Below are 22,739 nucleotides of genomic sequence, written 5' to 3'. Positions count from 1 at the left end.
ATGTTAGCTGACAAACTAAGAAACGAAACAAATCCAGGTCAAATTAAATAAATAAATAAATATTAAAAAAATACACTAATTGGCTTCGTTAGTAATAATAAAATAATAATTAAAAAATGACATTAATTAAATGTACTGTCTCGAACCTCTACTTTGTTTCTCGTGTCGTCTCCGAACATTTCACTAGAAGTTCAGGCTGTTGCCAAGTTGGCCCAGCTGATAACGACACTTCCGGTTTGGGGATGACAAAATAAAGTGCAGTGCGCTGCTTTTACAAGCAACCCCTGGCAATTAAGTGAAGTTAACATACTGTTATTGAAATCGATTATAAACGGTTTTTTTAAGTATACGAGTTTAAGAGAAAATCTGCTCAACATGATGCAATTTTCACTAAAAGCGAAAATTATATGCAAAGTGCTTTAGCCTACTTTGAAACAGGGATATAAACTTGATTTCTTTTTCTTTAATTATGCAAAGATTCATGAAGATCCTTAAATATTCTAAATTTTAAAGTTTAATAATATTGAAGGGCTCCAATTAAAGTCAGCATTAAATGCTTACTGGAAAACCATGGTGGAATTTCTCCATGGACCATAATCTTGAAAACTCTATGAAGAAATTGCGTTGTCGTTTTTTTGTTGTTGTTGTTGTTGTTGTTGTTGTTGTTTTTTATGTCACTATGTTCCAGAGATAACATTTCCATTATGAGAAAAAAACGCTTTTAATTTGAAGGGCTAACTAACAGCGGCAGACTTCAACGTGGAACAGACGAGGAGCACTGGGGTTACTGCAAGTCAATCAAGTAAATCTTTTAGACAAGTTCCAACAATCCATCGCCATAAAATCTTTTGTTATGGATGAAATGATTCTGTCTCTCCTCAAATGATCATATGCACACTTGCTGCTGCTGCTGCTGCTTACATAACCATAGCACATAAGACTGGCGACAGCCACACAAAATGAAGCTGATGACTTCAGAACTCGCCTCTCTTGGTTGCATCTTTAAGGTGTGGTAAGTGTGACCCTGCGACCAGACGGTGAAAGTCACTCTGTATCCACTTATTTTGTAACATTCGATCATTTAAAAAAATATGTATATATTTTATTTTATTTTATTTATTTTTTTGGCATTAAATCCTGTTTTAAACTTTACAAATGTCATTATCTCAGGGTAAAACTCTGAGGAGCTTTACTGGTAACTGGTGAAACGAACCTGGTTGTTGCACAGAGAGCGCAAAAAAGGTGCAGGAGGACAATTTGTTTTCCATTTCTTTCAATACGTATTAGTGTTGGTCTGCTTTGATTAGTTAGTTAATAAACTAAATATGCATACATTTTTTTGTTTGTTTTATTCAGTTATTTACATCTGGTTTAAATGTCTTATTTATTATTTTTAGAGGATTTTGGTTCTAACTGTTCTTTATCTATTTTTTTATTTAGTTATTTTTTAATTAATTAATTATTATTATTGTTGATGCATTTGTTTTATTTTACTTAGCTGGCTTTATTTATTTATTTCACATACTAAACGTATGTTGGATTTTTTGGGATTTATTAATTTAATTACCTCCTTTTACTTCATCAGAAAGATAGCTGACTTTTTTTTATTATTGAATATCAGACATAAAACCATACAAAGTATTATTGCGCTGAAATTAACTTGATTTCATGCACATATTTTTAATCATATGAACTACCACAGTTAGCTGCGCTGCTTGTGATAAATACCATCTCTGAAACGCCTTCAGTGACCCTGGGAAAATCCGTCTCCAGCCTCCAGTACATTCACTATGAAGGATTTATTACGCCATTTGTCAACCAAGTTGCCACTCAAACGAAAGCAGTATGAAAACTCTTGACACCAAAGCTGAAATTTGACACAAAATGTATGTTTGAGTAAATTAAAATGGTAAATAATTAAGGTGAACGTTCAGGGCCAGAAGGTAATTTGAGTGTCATGCTGTTTGATCGAGCACCCATGTTGTAAAAAAAAACCATACAAAGAGAAGCAGGAAGGCAACAAGTCAGCCGTTGTAGTGTTGTAATGTATCACGGTAGACCGGGCTTGTCGCGTCTGTCAAGAAGCACAATGTTAATGTGGATGGATGAGAGCATTTTCATTTAGGACAGGAGGATGGATCAAATTTTCCATGGGAGAGATATTTGGTGCAAACAACAGAGGTATAGTGATGGAAAAATAAAGCCCTGGTGACTTTAGCTGAGCTATATCCTTTCAGGTCTCTGTTTATAAGCACGAAAAAGTTTTCATCCATTTTTTATTAGGACTAGAAATCATTAAAGGAGTGAACTAACCAACACTGTCTAATACAAGTCTGACAATGCTTTTTTGACACGTTACGTAAACCGTGGGATGGTTCTTCCCTCAGATGATTTTCATTAAGCATTCTCCTTTTCATATTAGATTTTAGACACAGGACGGGATGACTAACATGTCTAAAAGTGGGAATGAAAGGAATGATCCAAACGAACCACCAGGCTGTTATTAAGCAACCGAGAGCTTTAAGCAATGTGAATCATGTGCAGTATGGTCTGATTGACTCATCTTCTCTTGTTGTGTTCTCCCTTGCAGGCCCTGTGGTGTTCAAGAATATCCCTCACCTTCTGTTTGTTTAAATGTCATAAACGTAAGATTTTGATGTGTAGACGATCATCATTTTGTTTGTTGTTACATGGCTGGAATACATCATGGGGACAACTACATAAGTACAGGTGTGTAAAGTACAATATAACAGTGCACGGTTATTTGCGCCAGTTTGCAAATTGTTGGTTGCATTATAGAAAGGAATATTTCTATGCCTTTATTTTCACCTGTACTGCCTTATAAATAGAACTGCAAAATTGAACGTTTTGGCCTATATAATCAAATATGCTATTTGTTTGAGGAATTCAACTACCACTCCTATTTTGGAACTTGGAGGTGGCAGCATCATGGGTAGCAGATCTGGAATGAAAGTAAGGAGGAAGAATATCCAGAAACTAGAGCCTACAATAAAATCAGTTACATGACAGATTGTATTGAAAACTTTCTCTGCAAATAGTGAATACAGCCATCTGTTAAAGACTGATGAAGCTGCTAATATGTAAATGTTTTTCCTCAACGGTTGTGAGCCCTGTGTTGTTGTAAACACTGCATCATCATGTGTTTCTGAGCTCATTCAGTGACGTCAGCTGTGTGATCATGTCGGTTTTTAATTGCACCACTTTCTCTAAGACAGCCCAAGACATAACTGTGTTTTATGTGACTCATGTCTTGCTCACAGAAATATTTTTGCTTCATATTTTCAACAAGTTTCCTGTTGGATTTTTGCCTCTGTATTTCTCCCCCTGCATTGTGTCGCCTTCTCTGTCAGGGTCTGTGTGTGCACTATGTGTGCTGTGGGAGTTGCCTCTACACACTTGAGCTGTGTTGATACACAAATTCACAACTTTTTTACCCTCCCTTCATCAATAGACAATTGTTACTGTGCATCCGATGATGCCTGGATGTTTGTAGGGAGGAAATAGTTCCTTCTTTCTGTGACTCACCCTGCTGTCTTTTACGCAAGCTTGCCACCACCGCCTGTTCATGTACACCACAGACTAGAAAAACAAGTTCAACTTTAAGAGACTCTTTTGCATCAGTAAAATCCGTAATGATGCTTGGTAATATGTTTCACGAGTCCATTACTACAGCTTAACTGCTTAATCTGTGCAGTGTTGCCGCTGTTATTGTGGGCAACACAGAGGCACACATCTCAACCAACCAGGCACACGCATAAGTAAGAGTGGCTTCGTTTGGCTAGTGAGCCCAACATGCATGTTTATGGGGGAAGCAGGAGTACATGGACAGTACCCTGGCCTGTGCATGGAGAACATGCAATTTTTCACTGTGCTCCACCGTCTTCTCGTTTTATGTTGCGACATTGAGAACTTGAAGAAATCTGGGGGAGTTGGTCTGATGGACAAGCTGCATTCAGCTTCTATGCACCACAGATCTGGGACAAGCTTTCGGAAAATTGCAAAACAGGTGAAACGCTGAGTTTCTTTAAATCTTGGCTAAAAATTCAACTGCTTAGAGTTGCTTTTGTACCATAATTAATGAAACGCTTCACAGCATTTTGATGTGATGACACTTGGAAAAATGGAACGTTTCAATAGTTGTTTTTTTTTGTGCTTTTATGTTGCGAAGCACTTTGTTACTGAAATATGCTTTACAAATAAAATTGGTGTTGGCTGATACATGCTACATAATCTCAACAGCCAATTTATTAGGCACACATTACTATTTTAAAAAAATTCTTTATAGCTTATCTTCAACAATTTCTCTGAAACATTTCTCCATATTGACTTGATGAATTTGCTAAAGATGTGATGACTGCACATCCACGATACCAATCCACAGAAATGGTGCCCAGTGTTGTGCATTCAGAGATGACATTCTGCACAACTTATATGTGACAGACAGTCTTTTAAGCTAGTGTTGGCTTTTTATCATTTCGTACATGTCCACCCATTCTCCTATTTGAAAATGCCTCTTAACAAAGCTTACTGGGTATTTAGTCAGTCTGCGGACTTTTTGCCATTAAGATGGTTGTGTCTCAGAATTTCTGCATTTTTTAAAAAATACTAAGACTGGAGCTACAGCATATTCAAAGCAACTTAAATTTAACATTTCCTTATTCTGATGTTTTATTAGGAAGTCATCTTCAATGCATGTAGTCGCTGAAATACCTTGAGTCTCTCCCATATAAGTCTCTACCATATGATTGACTGATTCATAATTTTGTCAAATAGCAACTGAACACAGTTTCCATTTTCTCTTGTGCATGTATTGGTTAACTCCAGTTTTTTTTTTTTCCTTATTCCAATGAAATAGGTTTGGTTAAGTCTCTCATTTTTTCTTACTTGGGCACAGGGAAGGGCATGTATATCCTTGCTTATCCTGAGTGATTAAATGCTGACCTGCCTGTGACGCACACCTTTCCTCTCGTCATTTGACCACTGGAGATAAGCAGTGGCCCCAGAAAACCCACAAACATTAAGCAGGTATTGAAAATGGATGGATGTCTGACTTTACAAACTCTGCCTCTTCGGAAAGTCATCAAGGTCAGCAGAAGCCTTTAAGAGGAGACCTAATTTAAATCAGGTTTACTGAAGTGGAAAAACTTGTGAAACATGCAAATCAGTGGGAGTCAGCTTGAGAATCAACCGAATACAGACTTGTAAGCAAAATCTCCACTAATGTTTTTAAAGCCTGCTATATGCAGTGAGTGTTATATGCTCTGCTGTCAGTAGGTGGTGGTAAACAGCTATGAATGGTGACATCCATGTGATGTATGTGAGAACAACAGAAATCAGCTTTTCTCTCTTTCTTTTTTTTTGTTCGTGGATGCAAATCATCCAAGACACATCTTCCCAAATGTTTTTGGAAAGATGTGTTTTCTTCACTAAAAAGAACTTAAGAAAAATACAACATCTGCACACATATTAGATTTTTGTTAAGCGTGGTGTGTGCACAGCGAACGTGAACAGACAGAAGAGACGGCAAAGGCAAAATATAAATGGTATCCGTGGTTAGATTTTTATTTATTAATCTGAGTAAAGTGAATCACATTCATCCCTTTCCCTTTAATCCATCCAATCCATTTAAAGTGATGCAATTACCTTTTACATTTTCAGTAGTTTCAGAGCTTTCCATTAGCACTGCCCCCTTTGGTCCCTTAAACCGAAAGTTATTTACAAAGACAACCCTCCACAGAAGCCACTGTAAATGTTTCCAACCGTACCGAGTGAATATCCTATATTCACAAAGGCAGTTAGGCTAAACATTGAGTCAAAAAAAAAAAAAAACTAAAGGATACTGACTCGCAGTCTCAACAGCAGGTGCACTGTATCCGGATCAAATCCCAACAAAACCTCAAACATTTAGTCATGATAAGAGTTTAGGATGGACTTACAGTTCAAACACAGGAGTTTCAGAAAACAAGGCACATATAGGTGCTCCCCTTTAAGGCTTTAAAAATTTTTTTTTTTTTTACAAAACATAATACAGTTTATTATTTTCCATTTTAAAAAAATGCCCCAAAATAAATTCCACACAAGCTGGCACTTTGCATTTTGGCACACAAGGATGACAGGTTTTCCTCAGGCAGAGCAACAGGTGAGTCCAAAGGGCATTCTTAGACAAACACAGCAGGTAAGAATAGATAACATTCCCGTCAAATCACTAAGCTCTCTGGGGCGAAACGTTCCTTAGTTCCAGAACTTAATGAATTCTTCAAGTCTTGTTCAGGCAGAACTCTGCTTTAAAACTGGCACCCAAGCAGGAGATATAGTTGAGAGGCAAGTGTAGTATGACAAAAAGCCCTCCTTCATTCTCTGTCTTCCTCTCACATGATGGGACATGTTAGGAAATCACCGGAGCAACGCAAATTGCAGGTGACCTTACATTCCGAGCTCTTCGTTTAGCAGCCAACATTCTTACATTTTACATAATTTGACGACTGCATACACAAGCAAAAGAATTGAACAGGAAGTAACGAGAAATAAATCCCACATAAAAATGTTGCAGTGCAGTTCGACTTTGCAGCTAATTCAAGAATTAATTATATTAATCTTCTTGACTCTTGTGCGGAACAGTCAACTCTGTAGTAAGAAATCCCAGGTTTGTAATGTCCTCCATTACTGTTGCACAGGCACTTGAATAAAACAGTCTGCTTTTTGTTGTTTTTGTTGTTTGTTTTTCTTTTAAAAGGTTCAAATAAAATTGAAATTCCCAGCAACTCTCCACTCATTCAAGCAATCAGCAGAGCAAATCAGTGGCTTAAAGTGACATTTTCAAGACCTTTCTGTTTGCCATTCCCAGTTCGATCCAATGCAGACACAAAGAGTGAGGAAATCATGGGTAACGGAAAAGCGCACAAGTGTAGTAATTGCACAAAGGTCACAGAGGTCACTTGAGTTTTCCTGGTAAAGTCTTAATTCCTCTTTCTACCACTCAAACTTCCACTGCTGGTTCCTGTCGGCCGGGTTGCACCGCCTCATCTGTGCGTCCGTGCGCCCCTCTGTCGTGCGGTAAGCTGTCACGCACATGTCTGAATGAGGGTGGTAGATGGTCCCATCCTGAAGGGAACGAAGAGAAGGGGGGCACAGAGGATAAGGTAGGATGAAAGCATCGCCTTATATGCAATGTGTGCAGAAATGGAGAGAGAGCACTTATCTGCTGGGAAAAACAACTCCTCACCTCTTTGAAATCCCATATGATGCTGGCAGGCTTTGCTTCCCCGTCCTGAGGACAGTGTCTCATTCCGATGGAGGTTTGTCCCTCAAGTACCTCGGCACACAGCTCCGTCACCGAGTTGAAACGGATCTCCTTCTGGGAAGTGTATTCAAAGTACTGAAGAAAAAAAAAAAAGACACACTATGTAACTTTCGCAATAGCAAAAAGTATTCACATCCCTTGAACTTTTGAACACACTGTCGACATAGTGAAACATGGTGACGGTGGCATCAAGTTGAGAGGATGTTTTTTTATTCAGAAAGAACTGCAAAGTGGATCAGAGTTCTTGTGAGGATGAATATAACCCTTAATAAAGCCTGTTATGACCAAGCATCTGAAAAATGATTCTAAAACTGATGTTCAAAATCTGACTGAGCCTGAGCTGTTTTACAATAAAAAATGTCGAATGTTTCAGGCTCAAGATGCGAACTATGTAAGCCAATATCTAAGATAGAAATTCTTGTACGACATCTCACTGGATCGACATTGAACGAGTTGAAAGGAAGCGCTTGGTGTTTATTTCAGTGCTGCATTGTTAGTCTCGTCATATTAACACTGTTACGACTGTTTTGCTGGAGCCTAATTATTTATTGGCCTTAGACAGCTAATTCCCTCTACATTTTAAATTCGTAGAGAACACTTAACTGGACGACAATTTAATTATCCAAATCAAAACACAGCAAACAAAAATAATAAAGAAAATGTAAATAAAAACCACTGACAACTGAAACCATTAAAAATGGAATTATGATATCTCTCAAAGCAAAATTGCCCTTCAAAAAATATTGATCCTCAGAATGGAAATTATTGAGCTACTTTTAATATTCATGTTAGTAATTGAGTAGCTGCTTAATTGCTCATTGCGTCAGGCTTTACGTATGGTGTGTGTGTCTTTGTGACAAGTGAGCTCATCAGCAGTGAGAAGGGCTTGGCCCTCTCAATCAAACGGACATGAAGACAAACCCCAACTCTTCCCCTCGGGTGTCATTTCAACAAACTGACCTGACGGAACAAAAGACGCCACGCTCCCTGGGCTTCCCTTTAAACAGAGGGTCAGGTAATCAATCTTCATACTTCCCCATCCTCCTCTTCACATCTCATCCATCTTTCAGGTGCGTCGAGGCCTGCGACGCTCATTTCCAATTAAAAGGCTCACTTTGCGGCCCGCTGTTTCTGGCTTCTGACTTGTTTATCCAGGCGGTGCCACTCGCTCTACCTGCGAGGCTCATGTGTCTTTTAAATGGAACGGGGAATGGTTCTTATGTGGGCCAGGCATGGGAGAACAGGAGGTGGTTGCTGGAGGGTTCTCAGGTTTTTATTTCACAAGGGCGCTATTCAGACATTGATTTTCAGCGCCGCATGTCTATTTGTGACTGAGGACAGCTGATGTGGTGAAGCACAATCCAAGATTTCAAGCAGGTGGTAGATATTTTTTTTTTTGTCTTATTCAAGCATTAAATAAACATGATAGACAGATAATCTGCTGCTTGGCAGGATTCAGATTAAAATCTATGTGTGAATTGATGGACTTTGGGAGGAGTTTGAGCAGAAAACACAGATGTTCCACTTTGAGATGGGGAACAAAGAGCAACAGAGAAGGGTTGAACTAATCATTACCTGGTTGCCTCCTTGTCCATGGCAGCCAAACAGAGAAAGCTGGGCTCCAGTGGGACTGTGATCTGGAGCGTTGTAATCAAGACACTCTGATTGTAGCCCCAGGCTGCGTACCTGAACAGAAGAAAAAAAAAAAAAACAACCAATTTCCAGTAACAATAAAGAGGTGACCATGTAGACTGACTCCTGTGATTGACTCTCTACAGGCAGGTCCTACAGAGAGGCCAAACACAGAGCAAAAAACAAAATGAAATAGAAACAGGTTTCTACCTCCTGTTTGCTTGTTTCCAATCAGGACACATCTATCCAATCAACTACCTCCAAAAGCAGTTTGTCTTAATCTTTTTGTATCGCTTACAACTAGATCATGTGTAAGAAACAGTTTAAAAAGATACAAAGCTTCTGCTCAAACATGGTAAAACATATCCTGGAATAAAACAGTTGATTATCAGAGACTTACAGCCCCGTGCCAGCCTTCCCGGTCCTCAGGGACGTGTAGATCTGGGTAGATGTTCTTCAAATACCATTCAAAGCTCTTGCACTTTAGCTTGTCCCTCAGCTGCTCCCGCTGTGAGATGTCTCCGTAGTTCTCCTGTAGAGATTTAACTTTTGACTTGTATCTTTTATTGCAACTTAGTGTCTTCATCAACTCAAATTAATCTTTGATGTGATCCAAATACTTGAAGGTTTTGACCCAAAATATTCAGCTACCCACTAGAAAATTCAACATCAGATGGTATTTCGCTGCTCAGCATCAAATTATGTCCGAAATCACACATAATTAAACAAAAGCAAGTATTCATGAGAGGAAAATGCACATTTAGGGAAGGTCAAGCGGGTCTGACTGAACATAAATGTGCGTTGATCAAAAATGTGGCAAACAAAAATGGATGCCGAAATTGAAATAAAAGGCGCATCGGATAAGGCTGAGCACGATAATGCAAAATATAAGTCGTACTGGATGCGAAAAACGCTTATCAAGTTCAGCCTTGAGATTTACCAGTGGTGTGTCCACTTTTGAGAGCCACTGTGTTTAACTTTCCTGATGTTTACTATTTAAAAGAAAAAGAAAAAAAACACTGAGATCCAAAAGGCAAATATTAACATCCTGGATCTGACGGCTGAGCCGGATGATTCTACAACCACAAATATTTCAGGTCCTCGGGACAAAATGTGAAAGTGTGCAAAAAGTCGTTGGGCTCCTCCTAAACCAATTGAAACCCTCACACAACCCAGACCTTTGTTTTACCTGAGGGTGGAATGGAAAATCAATATGTTGCAGAAACACAAGGCAGATATAGCTGGTTTATTTAATATTTGAAGACAAGACTAAAAGTGAAATTCGCTGGAAGGAAAACAGTGATTAATGCACAACAACCTTCACAGTAGAGATACACGAAAAAAACTATTTAAGTGTATTTTTCTTTTAATTTCACAGCATATTGCCGCAATTAGAAAAACACTATTTAATTTGAGTATGTCTGTTTGATTTAAAAGACAAAAAACAAGATCTATAAAATGGCCATAGTCATTTCTATGAAGTTTTAAATTGTAGTCAATAACTTTCTGTTTTCCCAAGGGTTCAGATACAAAGAAAATTAAAAAAAAAACATCTTTACCACAAGTTCCAGTCATTTTTTAAAACTGGTTAAGTGCTTTTTATTCATTTTTGTCTCTTGTAGAACTCTACATGTCAACATCCCGCATATTCACTGGAATAGTCAAAGGGCACCAAGAATGCATGTGGAAAATCCTGCAAAGTTGTTCTCTGACTGATGGAATAATTGCACCCAATGAAAGTTATGCAGCTATTATTACCACACCAATCAGAACCAATGGCACGTTTAGAGCTCCTTTTACAAACAGCAGGAGATCAAGTCTAGCACTGCTGTGTTCAATCTCCCCCTGACCAGGTAATTTATTGTTTGATCAAAGATCCCCAACATCAATAATATATGTTTTTTTCAGAAAGGTGTAATTGAGATTCATGAATTTTTCATGTCGCCCAACTCTGAGACCTGAGAGCCACCACACACACACACACGCACACACACCCCCACACACACACCTGCGCGCGCCCAGGCAGATATCCAGGCCTGACCCGGTGAGGCAGACAGGGTGAGATCACATGTTGGCCGGTGAATTATATCAAATTAAACATCAAAATCTGACGTCAAGTTTAAGCCACTTTCAGCGGAACATTAACATGCTGCTAGAAAGTAGATAGAGGATCGCTTGGAGCCTTCTATCCATTAACAGCTGAACAAATATTAGCTAAAGTTTAAATATTATAAGGCGATATGTTAGAAATATTTTGAATTTGAGCGTCAGACCTTTCTGGCTGGAGGGTTCCTGTTGTAGAAGTGCTGCTTGTAGGAGCCCATCCAAACCTCTGCGGCCCGTACAGTATTCTGGAGGAAGTTGGGTCGTGCGTATGGGGCCTTTTTAGGGAACACATGGCCAACGTGGGAACAGGGATGGATCTCCAGACTGCCACCACACTGCCACACCTGTGGGTGCCAGAAAAAAAAGACAATGTAGTCGAAAATAGCTCTCGGTTCATTCTAAAATTATTATAATTTAACATAAATTTAATCTTTTTATTTTTTTAGTATCTTTGTCTATTTTTATTTTATTCACAATCACTTAGATTATAAACATTGTACAATTTTTTTTTTATTATTATTGGAATTAGATATGTCTCCAGATCCTCCTGTGATCAGAAGCCGAATCGGCTGCTTTCCAGCTCAAAATCTTGAAATACAAAAACTGCCTGACTTGCATTGGAACGCAGTGAGATCCTGTAGTGATAAATTCTTCTGAACAAATGTGAACAAACCGCCCCCTGCTTTGGTATTTTATTGATGTTTGCTACTTGAAAAAGCATCAAAAAAACAAACAAAATAAAAGACTCGAAATGAAAAGCCTAAATAACTTCTCAATAGCATCATTATTGTTTGTTTATAACCAAATGGGCAAAATCGCAGTCATTTCAGCAGGCTTTTTTCACTGCGCTTTGTTGTTCTTTAACACTGCAGAATAGAGCCAAAAAACCAATTCAAATAACATTAAATATGCATAGCAACAAGTCCCAGAGGGTGGCATTAAATTCTTCACATACATATCACCTCACTCATTCATCTTCACAGCGAGAGAGGATACGTCCACAATTTCACAAGCAGTCTGAAATCTTTATTTCTCAGGCTGACTCATGCATTTCAAAAGCAAAGCAAAATTATAAAGCCATTACTTTCAGAGGCCAGACCTCACTGTGATCTAAAACTAACATGAATCTTTCTAACACCAACGCAGCACTGACTGTTAGTGTTCATACTGATGAATCATGGACTTACAATTGAAACCAGGAGTCTGCATGCATGCACTATATAAAACGAGACACAATCAAGTCATTCGCACTACTTGAGATTCAATCAGAATAAAGTTTTTCCTGTCTTAGGTCAGTTAAGATTAGCAAAGGAGGCGTTTTCAGTTTTATTTTTTGTTGTTTTCTTCATATTTAGAAGTTTAGTTGCAAAAATTATCTTTTCATTGCCTTTACAACAGTTTGCTGGACTTTTGACTCTTTCTTCCAGATGGCACAAATGGAACTGAAGTAGGTTTTTAGACTACCTTGCTTGTACAACTATTTATTTTTAGCTCTGCCCAAAAAGTGCTTGTGCTTGCAACTTCAAGGCATGAACATACTTTGGGTACAATTAGCTGACTGAGAATAGGAAAAGTTAAGTTTGAAATAACGTCAGACAGGAAGCAAAACGTTCCAACTGGTTTCAGCTGTATTCATCGATAAAGACAGTCCTCACTCTTAAATAGCAATTGTTGTTTACACTGTGACCTAGAAAACATAACTCACTCTGAAAGAAAGCTCCAGGTTTTCTCCTCCCCACACCTCCATGCCCATGTCATATGTGCCAAGGTATTCAAAAAAGGCTTTGCTTACAGCAAATAATCCACCTGCCATAGTTGGAGACCTGTTAGGAGACAGATATTTTTTTGTGCATAATAATAATAAAAAAAAAGTTAGTACTGTGTGCTTCCTTGAGGTTTCAAAAAGCAGATCTCTGCCTTTTTTTGTATGCTGCTGGGGCAAAATAATTATGTATGCAAGTATTAGCCTTTGAAAGGCCCCATGCTCGATCTAACCTGATGGGCTCAATGCGAGACTTTCGCTTCTGGCGTTCCGCTTCAGGAACAGAGTGCCACTGAAAGGTGAGTCTCCAGTCAAAGCCTCCAATCATCGGCTCGTCTGTCTGCATGTAAAACTCAAAGTTGTTCCAGTCAATGGTGTCAATCACAGGGCAGACGATGGTGCTGGCGTTCTGAGCAATCCTACATGGCATGACAAGAAAATACAATTTTGGTTTAGAAAATAGTTCAATAATTTGTCTTTAGACTTCTCTTCAAGATACAACTCAACTTATTTGGTTACCTTTCCAGCAGGGGCTCGATCCAGCCTGGGACACACTCACAGTGGCAATCGAGAAATGTCAGGACATCCCCCGTAGCGTAGGTGGCGCCAATGAGACGTGCACGTACCAGCCCTTCCCTTTTGTTCGTGCGAATGAGCCGCACACGTTCCAGATTACTGATGTATTCAGCAAGCTGGGATTTCAGGTAGCCTGTTAAAAACAAAACACCCAGTCTATCATTAATTTCACTTCTTTTTATGCTACTTGTTTTTTGAGGTTTTTTTTAAACACCAACTTTAACTGTCGCATTTAATTGGAGATGATTGATACACTTCTGTCTCCTACTGGTAAGGAACCCCAACAAAGCTATTTCAAAAAGCACAAAGTACCACAAACAATGTTTTAAATTCTCATTATTCGTTTGTATTTTGCTTCTAAATAGACACATTTTCTGCAGAATATTAAACCAGTTTTGACCAAAAGTTTTTCTGGCTTTCTGATTATCTGTTTTTTTTTATTGCTTTTTCTTTATTCTTTCACATGCTTTTTTTTTTTTTAATATACCTGACTCTTTTTAGAAATGTTTACTTTTGTCTCAAAAGACATTTAAGCAAATCTACAAATTGTTTAAGCAACCAGTTATTTTAAAGTAATTCTCTAGTGACATTAGGGGTCCCCTGTCACCCCAAGATGCTTAAAAGAAGTCAATGGATCCATGAGGACACCAGACAGGGCAATTAAGGGGTTTAGGGAAAAAATGGGTCTTTGCCAAGCTATCTGCCATCACAAGCATAAAACTTATCAATTTCTTTGATCTTAGGAGCTTTTTTGGAGCAACAATATGTTACAAATATGTTACAACAAAGAAAACACAAAACAGTAAATCTCCAAAGCACTTTAAATCTTCAAAAAAAACTATTAGAAAGCCTGGAAAATAATCAATCAATTCCAATTTAATACTGCGAAGAAGTCAACTTTAGTACAAGAAACTTCAAAATTGCCTCCTTCATCATCATTCATGCTTCCATGAGCTGTTTCACCTCATCCAAACTGAGCCAACAAGAAATTTGTACATGTCAAAAAGCTCAAGACTCAAGAGCTAAGAACTAATCCTAGATGATTTTTTTAAAATACCACCAACTCCACTTGCTACATACTTGTCACATGGAATGAGACTTGTGCGCCAATACTGATTTAAAAAATAAACTTGAAAGAGTTATTGGGGATATTTATTTTTCTTGGTCATCTGTGCGAAAATAGAATTAAGCCAAACATTAAGATTCGCCCTGTTTGGTTGGTTGGAAAACTGAAGAAAAAGTATTTAATGTATGAGTCAATTTCTCCCTGGAGTAAATTTTCTGATTCTGGAGAGGCATGACTAGCACTCAGCTTGGCAACATCGGTTAGAGGGCGGAAACGATGTCATAGTGGCTCAGAGCTCCCTGAAGTCATCATTATGGTGTAATGTCTCCGACAGACTAGACCAGCTGGGTTCTAATACTAATTCCATTAGGACAGACAGACATCCAGCTCTTCCTATATCCAGTTTCGGACATGAAGTCGGATCATTCCCAGAGTTAGCGCATGTCTGCTGAAAGCAGATATTCCACTCACTGATGAAATCTGTGTGAGGAAGCTAAAAGCTCTGCAAAGGCCAGAGTACACTTGCACTGAAAAGCAATTATATCTCAGAAACTCCACCCCAGGTCAAGAATACTCACACTTGAAAGTTTGAACTATTTCGCACTGTGTTGTTGTCGTAGATTTGACCTGATATTGGAGACGGCTATCAAAACAAAACCACACATTTGCACAAGCATGAAACCAAGGAACGGGGCAAGTCGAGGCTGGAGCAAAATAAATAACTCTGCAAAAGCTGCTCAGTTCAAATATGCACCACGGCATGTTTTTAATGCCCTACTCTACAACTCATTCTCATTAAAAATATGTTTATTGACTTCTACCAAGTTAGTCTGGTAGTTACGTTTGGAATTGATAGAACCTTGTAAAAATGTCAGTGTCAGCCATTTAGAAATGGCGCTAAAGACAAACACACTTTACATTTTTTGGATTTTTTTTTTTTTTTTTTGCTCAAAACGTTATTTCTTTCCATCCCACAATTACAAGGTATTTACATGCATAACATTTGTGGTTGTGATTTGACAATATGTGAAAGTGTTTAGGAGTGTTGAAGACTTTTGCAAGACAGTGTATGCAGAAGCATTTCATTTGGAGCTGCTACTTGAACACCGGCATCTCAGTCAGCAAAACAACCTGGTGGTTTGTTGAGAGTTTCAGACCTCTGTCACTGAAGTCATCAATTAGTATGATCTCCTTCAAGAGGATGGCAGGCGTGGTCTCCAGCACGCTGTGAATTGTCCTCAGCAGAGTGGACCAGGCCTCATTGTAGAAGGCGATGATCACAGAGGTGGTGGGTAATGTCGGTAGTCAAACTTCTTAGTCCCATCTGAGGTACGCATGTGGAGAGGAAGACAGAGTTTATATAAACTATAATATATACATCTTCAGAGTGTATTTACAAAGTATCTGCACTCTCCTTTTTTCCCCCCCTTTTCTTTTTAATGTGTTTGCTTGCGAGAAGATGTCTGGTCTTAACCCAGATGGCAGTCATTAAAACTATAAGGAGTTGCAGAAACGTGGATGGGCGGTAAGCAACATACCACACCGGTACTTTGGGAGAGAGAAAGGGAATGAGCGCAAACAGAGCGATGAAAAGAGTCAGGAAGATCAGAGGGAGCGGGAATAAAACCGAATCGATAAAAAAAAAATAATAATGATAAACGTGAAATGATTTAATTGGAAAGATCAGAGAATGAGAACAAAGTGAGGGATTTGGAAAGAAAACTGAAGTTTTACTATCTGTTTTATGTATGTGATATGATACAAGAGTTTAAGGCACTCATAAAGACTAAAAGAAGCTGGAGGATAACTTACTAACCAATTAACACATAAAATTGTAACAAATAATTAATCAAACACCAAGACTGCTTTAAGTTGTAAAGAGGTGACAGCAGTTGTAAATTGTTGCATGCAAAAAAAAAAAAAAAAAACTCCAGCTTTCCACTTTCTGTGCATATAAGCAGTAAATAATTTACATTCTTATTAAATGTTGTTGTCTACACCAAGCAGGCTGCTGTATGAGCAGACTGGGCTGTTTTTCAGCATTGGCATGCCAGAACATATTCTAGCAGACATCCACCTCAAAAGGTAAATGCTAAGCAGTAAGTAATGCTAAATGGGACCATGACAGCAGCATTTGCTGCTTCTCATGCACAAGAGGCATTATGACTTTTAAAGGTCAGAGTTTTTGTATTCTACCACTTTATAGGTAGAATCAATCTCAGCAGGTTCAGCAGGTAAAAAATACAACTGATAAATTTGGTCTTAACATTATAAATTGAGCACCTTTTAGGGCAAAGACTAATAAGTATTGCCTTTCAAAGCCTTTAAGCGGTCCAAACAGTTATTCATTCATCCATTTTCTCCTACTTAATTCAGGATTGTGTTATAAGGCTGAACTAATTAAACAAAGTAATTGTGATGAATTGATTATTATTGTTATTATTTTTTACTTGCAGATGCATCCTTTGCTACAAATCATCAAGCTAAAATAATGCCTTTTCCATTTGACAAAATAAAAAAATGGATTTTCATGGGTTGGTTAAAGGAAACATTCTGCAGAATGTGCCAATTGTTAACATGATTTACATGATTAATTGAGAATTTTTCAAAATAATCAGTAGAATAATTAATTGCAGCTATAAAAATAGTACATACGTCAGATTTTTTTTTCATTATTTCCAAGAACTATTTAAGCAGTTTCAGCTTAGTTGTATAATAATATCATTTTACAAAGTGCTAATAAGAAATCAGTTCAGCTACTGTCCACAAGACGAGCCTGAAAAACAAGTTTAGCTTTTTTAAACACAGCCCAGGGACTAATTGTGTATTCTGTCACGTCCACAAAGAAATCTTATGAGTCTATCGGGAACTCCGACAAGCCGAAACTATACACCCACCTATACACGCTAATTCTCTTCAGACGCATCTCTTCTACTACCCGACCCGCATCAGGTACTCAAATATGTATTAAAACTCTGACAAGGGATAAAAGTGCACCTGCCAAATGGTAAGTCAGCAGTTTCTCAGGACAGATTCTTTGTTCGAGAGAGATTGTTTCTACCAGACTGCTGCTTGTGTTTGACAGAGATATCTCTCGTATCAGCGCTATCTCCAAGTTAAGCACAGTGTGAATTGAACCTCCCACATTGTTTCCTCAAACTGATGAGGAGAAAGAAAAAAAATGTTTCTTTTCAGTCCATTTTTTGGGTTATACAAGTATCACAGTGGAGCAGGGGGTTTATTTCTTTTTCACTGAGGCCAACACTGTTTAAAAGATTTGGGGGGGTTAGATCTAAGTATAACAGAAACTCTACCATCCATTCCATCTACATCTGGCTTTCATTAGCGACAGAAGCCAGCGCAGAAAGGCGGAAGCACATGCGGAAGGGGAAATTCCTAATGAAAGGTGTTGCACTCTGTGTTTTATCACAGATGTCGAGCTAAGAATAGCTGAGGATGGGGACAACCTTGAACCAAACTTCAGAAACTTCTGTGCTACATCTCAGGAGCCTGCAGCATTGTTTCAATCTGTCAATGAAAAACCGATTCCAGTGAAAGCCAGGTCTGGCCATAGGCAAAAGAACCCCTTGCCATCATACAGCGTCTTCTCTGGCCTGGGGAACCGAGGCCAATTAACTTACAGGAACGTTTAAAAATGCAGTAGTTTGATTTCATCAGCAGAGGTAAACCAGTTTCCTAGCTGATTTTGAATTTTCAGTTGTTTTAAAGCCTGTTAATAATTCAGGACTTCAGCAGCAGCAGTAGTAATAGTAGTAGAGTTTCCACTATTAAATCTAAAGATTTTAAATCACAGACTGTTTGAAAGCTCAAGTAACAAAAGGTAACAGCTCTGATGGATTTTCTTCAGTTTTTCTGTCTGTTACCTGATGAAAGTTTTGCTTTCTCTCAATCTTCACTCACAGCCTGAATGAGCAGCAATCATGTCTCAAGATGTAATAAAAAAGAAGGTTTAATTTTAAGCTGACAATTATTGAATGAAGTCAGACTTTACTGACAACTCAATAATTTATGCTGTCTTGTCTGGGGTCCATTTCATAGATATTTTTGCATTAACACTGCTAGAAAGTGGGCACCCTTGCAGGAAGTGGGCACCTTGATGAAATTCTCATAAACCTTATGAAAAGGTCAACTTTACCTGCGTTTAGTCCTACGTATCCCTCATATTCACTCTGTGGGCAACATTTCAAATTTAGAAGCGATTCTGGTATTTTAACCTACTCACTCATTCATTCTGTGGTCCTGGATGTGCCGATGGAGGGAGATTTTGTCGCTGACGTAAATGTTAATGGCGTATCGCTCCACACTCTCCTCTTCCTGTTTCTTCTCTTCAGGACTGAGGTTGAGGTGAGTGGCCCGGCCCCACTCCCCCGGCGCATTGGCGTCTGCTGGAGGCTTAATATAGACGGGCCTGGCCAGCTGCCCGTCTATCCCGCTCTCTTCTAAAGCCAGCTGCCTGGCCTGGAGGTTTTGCTCCTCCTCATCTTCTTCTGTAGAGGAAGACGATGGGAAAGACGCTCGCTCCAGCAGAAGATACCCCAGCCACAGCAGCCACAGCAAGAGGCCGGCCTTGGCCAACACGGCCAGCTTTCTGGAGCAGCGCCCCCTCATGACGGCGAGCACCACAGAGGTACCGTGACGGGCTGAACTTTAGGGTGTCCGTATGGACACGACCATCTGAAGGAAAGGAGAGAAGAAGAAAAAAGCTGAATTAAAATATTTTACACATTTATTACACTTGACAAATGTGGAAAAACAGATAAAAGAACAAAACACATTTTCCCCAGAAAGATTAGGTCTCTTTCTAATTTCACACACGCCTTGGGGACACAGCTCAACTCGAGCCAACCAGCAGTAATCAACATCAACATCATAAACGTAATCGCGCGCTCGGGGCAGGACTAAAGTGCTCATTAAGTAGAAATTGCACAGATGGAAAAGGCTGAATGGGTGGAGACTACAGCGATGCGGCGAACAAATCGGGTGTGCGATACACCCCAATGAGAAATAGTGTTTGCCAGCCTGATGAACTTCATTATATTGATGTAGCTAGAACCACAGGACCTCACAGCAAGGCTCCACAAAAAGAGGTAGAAAAAAGCACAGTTTTGATCTTTCACCTAAGGTTTCTAATCATCCTTTTCAAGCTTTCCCCAACAGGGATCATTAAGCGGCTCTTATTCCTATTCATGTCAGCGTCTTTACTAAAAGCACTAAACAGGCTTTAAGTCGCTTACGAAAAAGCTCTGACGTTTTGTTTTGCTGGGGTTTTTTTTCCATTTGAAACTGTCCACAAGATCTATGAAAAGATTTTGACTAAACTCGTTATTTGCTTGTTTGAATTTGAGTAAAGATTTGGAAAACCACAACAGATTTTTTTTTGTTTATGAAATTTATCTGCTAGATTTTTATCCAAAATTTCACTTCCACTACATCGAAGGATGGCATGGAGTGTTTTCCCACATATTTACTCCTGTTTGGTGTATCAAACCGGACGGACATTTGATGTTTGTGACCAAAAAAAACTCAGCTTAGTCTCTCCTAACCAAAAGCTAAGACTGTACATGTATGAAAATTCAAGAAAGTAGCTATTTTCATGCACACACCAACTGATTTAGGCAGCTCAAAATATGTTTGCCTAACTGCAATGGCATGTTCTCCTGTCTTTCTCATTTTAAGAGTGTGTGAGACAAAACAGCTATGTCACATCATGTTTATGTGCCTCTTAGAAACTATGAAAAAAATAAAAAGATTCGCTTCCAGCTTTATTTAAGATATTGTAATGGCCGCCAGAACATTCTAAGACAAAAGATTGCAGTTTCAGCCTCTCCAACTCTTTTCTTTTGAAATGCAAACAATCTCTCAAATCCGACGGCCTTATTGTGCCAGAGCTAAGCGAGGCCTTTGTTTGAATTCAGATTTTAAAAAACTGAACCTCGTGTGGCGTTTCCCTTTTAGTTCTCTCCCACAGAGCCGAAAAGTAAAGCTGCATAAAAAATATTTGCAAAAGGACAAATCTTGTTTGCTAATTAAAAGCAGGATTACCTTGAGTTTGTGAAACACAGAGTAATTTTAAATATCCACGCCTGATGGCTGAGCTTAATGTACCAAAGTGTAAAAGAAGGTTGTAAAAAAAGAAAACAAAATGGCCCATTTAGTTGGTTGACACTGAACTGAAAGTAATCACATAATTGGCTTGCATTAATATTAAAGCAGGTCGACATTTACTGTTGCGCTAACCACTGCCAGGCAGGCTTAGTGGTAGTACTGATGCATACACAGCACAAGCCAAACGTGCTTCCCTTTTTGCACACAAGAGCCCAGCGGTTTCCTATTTCCACAAGAGACAAATTAAATAGTCCGAATTGTTTGCTTTGTTGTGGTTTCAAACTAAAAGCGGCAATTAGAATGAAAATTGTAAGGCTGCTACGGGAGCGCCGGTTGAACCGTGATACAAACGAAGCTTGATTTTCTCTCAGTCCTCTAAGGCGGCAGCGCAGCCCTTTCACTCCAGTCTGGACTCTGGCCAGAGGACTCTGGACTCCTGAGGTTGCAAAATGGAGACGCCTGCAAACAAAACCCTCTTTTATTGGCCGTCCATCACACCTTCCATCCTCTCCGTGAATCTGATAGCCACACCGGGGAGCTTTTTGTAAGAAAGTAGCAGGATGCAGCTTTAATCCTGACCCACTTTTCTGGGGTTGGGGGGATTTTGTTAGGAAGGTCAGAAAACCGGGTAGACGTGTGTTCACGTTTGCACTCGCTTCCAGCGATGAGAGAAACTGAAGGCCTTGATTTTGGATTTTGCAACATGACATTATAGAAAATCCCCACCACGCGCACACTCGATACACCAGCTTTTCCTAGTTAACCTGGAATGAACAGCATGTGTGGCACATGAAACGTCTATGGCTCATTTATCCTTCAGTCAAGAGGAGAAAGACAAACAGCTCTGAAAGGCTTTATATCCGTGAAGAAAAGTACCAGTGGAACAGGTTGCACGATCAGCAGCTGACAGGAAGGCATGTGTCCCTCACACCCTGACTGACCTGTTTCCTTTTTTGCTTCTTTTTTTTAAAGACTTTTGGAGAAATAGATTACAGATTTTTTTTTTGACAACACAAACAAGTCAGACCTGATTACGTTCTGCCTCAATATATTAAGACTATCAAACTCTAGTGAATAAATATGCTGAATAAAGTGACTCTTTTCTTAAAGAGATTAAAATCAGCCCAAACAAAGAGGTGATCCATAAATTCATTCAAGGTAAGTTTGAGCTCCGTCTTGCAAGCCCAGCACCTATCTAATCATGCGGTCACGCTCCTTCTGTCTCTTGCTTATTTCTGCTGCGCTGCAATAGATTAAAGGGACGTGGTAGAGGAAGAAGAGGAAGAGAAAGGCAGCCGAAACGATGAGAGTCCAGCTGCGGTCTCGACAAACAGCTCAGCAACAGGTCCAGAGATCTGTCAGACTAAATCACTGTTACGATCCCAATTTGTCCGAGTCCCGGGGAGGGTTGGGTGGGGGGTGAAGTGATGAGAAAACTTTAACTGTTCCGTCACGTCAACGATCGTAAGAAGATCGTGAGCAGAAGTGATGCGGAAGCGAAACGTTTCATCTAGAGTTTGCAAAAGTCCTTCAGGGCTATTTCCAGCAACGCTTCACTTCTTCCCGCACGCTCTTCCACTGCTAAACGTCATAACTTGGCGAAAGAAAACAGAAGAAGAAGAAGTTCAACGACGTCAAGAGGGAAACTTGTAGCAAACTGAATATAATGAAGGTGACAGTAGGGAAGAGGGGAGTGGGGGGGGGGAGGTAAGTTCAAAGCAGACGGGCTCAGCTTACCTTCTCGACCGGGTTACATTTCTCAGTAAGTCCCGAAGTCGCTGAGGCCGTTTTTCTGTCCGCCTGCCTGCGGTCGTCTTCCAGTTAAACCGCTGGCGTGCAGATGTCAGCATACCCACATCCTCTCCTCCGAACTGGGCTCTCCTGCTCTCCCTGACCTGCCTGAGGCGAAAGGCTCGCGAAGTCCACACAGGTTCCGATGTGACCTTTCAAAATAAAAGCCTAATTGTGGCGACATTGACCCTGAGCAGTAATTGATTTTTTTTTTAACTGTAAATATTTAGTAGTAACATTACAGGGGATGTATTATTATTATTATTATTATTATTATTATTTATTATTATTATTATTTATTATTATTATTATTATTATTATTGACTCAAAACTCATGTATATATGTCAGACATTTTCCT

At 39.2% G+C, this 22,739-nt stretch overlaps 1 protein-coding gene across 1 annotated transcript; it reads right to left on the bottom strand.

Moving 5' to 3' along the window:
- Positions 1 to 5,558: 5,558 nt before the first annotated feature.
- On the bottom strand, positions 5,559 to 22,504 carry poc1bl (POC1 centriolar protein homolog B (Chlamydomonas), like). Its single transcript, XM_055058834.1, is given in 13 exon segments — positions 5,559 to 7,122; positions 7,244 to 7,396; positions 8,897 to 9,007; positions 9,354 to 9,485; positions 11,227 to 11,403; positions 12,765 to 12,882; positions 13,055 to 13,240; positions 13,341 to 13,530; positions 15,621 to 15,761; positions 15,764 to 15,776; positions 17,952 to 17,964; positions 18,707 to 19,158; positions 22,327 to 22,504. Coding segments are annotated over 12 exon segments (1,752 nt in total). The 5' UTR covers positions 19,093 to 19,158; positions 22,327 to 22,504; the 3' UTR covers positions 5,559 to 6,990.
- Between the last annotated feature and the right edge of the window lie 235 nt (positions 22,505 to 22,739).

This window comes from Poeciliopsis prolifica, unplaced genomic scaffold (assembly GCF_027474105.1).
Source record: "Poeciliopsis prolifica strain line A6 unplaced genomic scaffold, Auburn_PproV2 SCAFFOLD052, whole genome shotgun sequence".
Taxonomy (NCBI): Eukaryota; Metazoa; Chordata; class Actinopteri; order Cyprinodontiformes; family Poeciliidae; genus Poeciliopsis; species Poeciliopsis prolifica.
The sequence above is the reverse complement of the archived record's forward strand: the minus strand, read 5'-3'. Positions and strand labels throughout refer to the sequence as shown.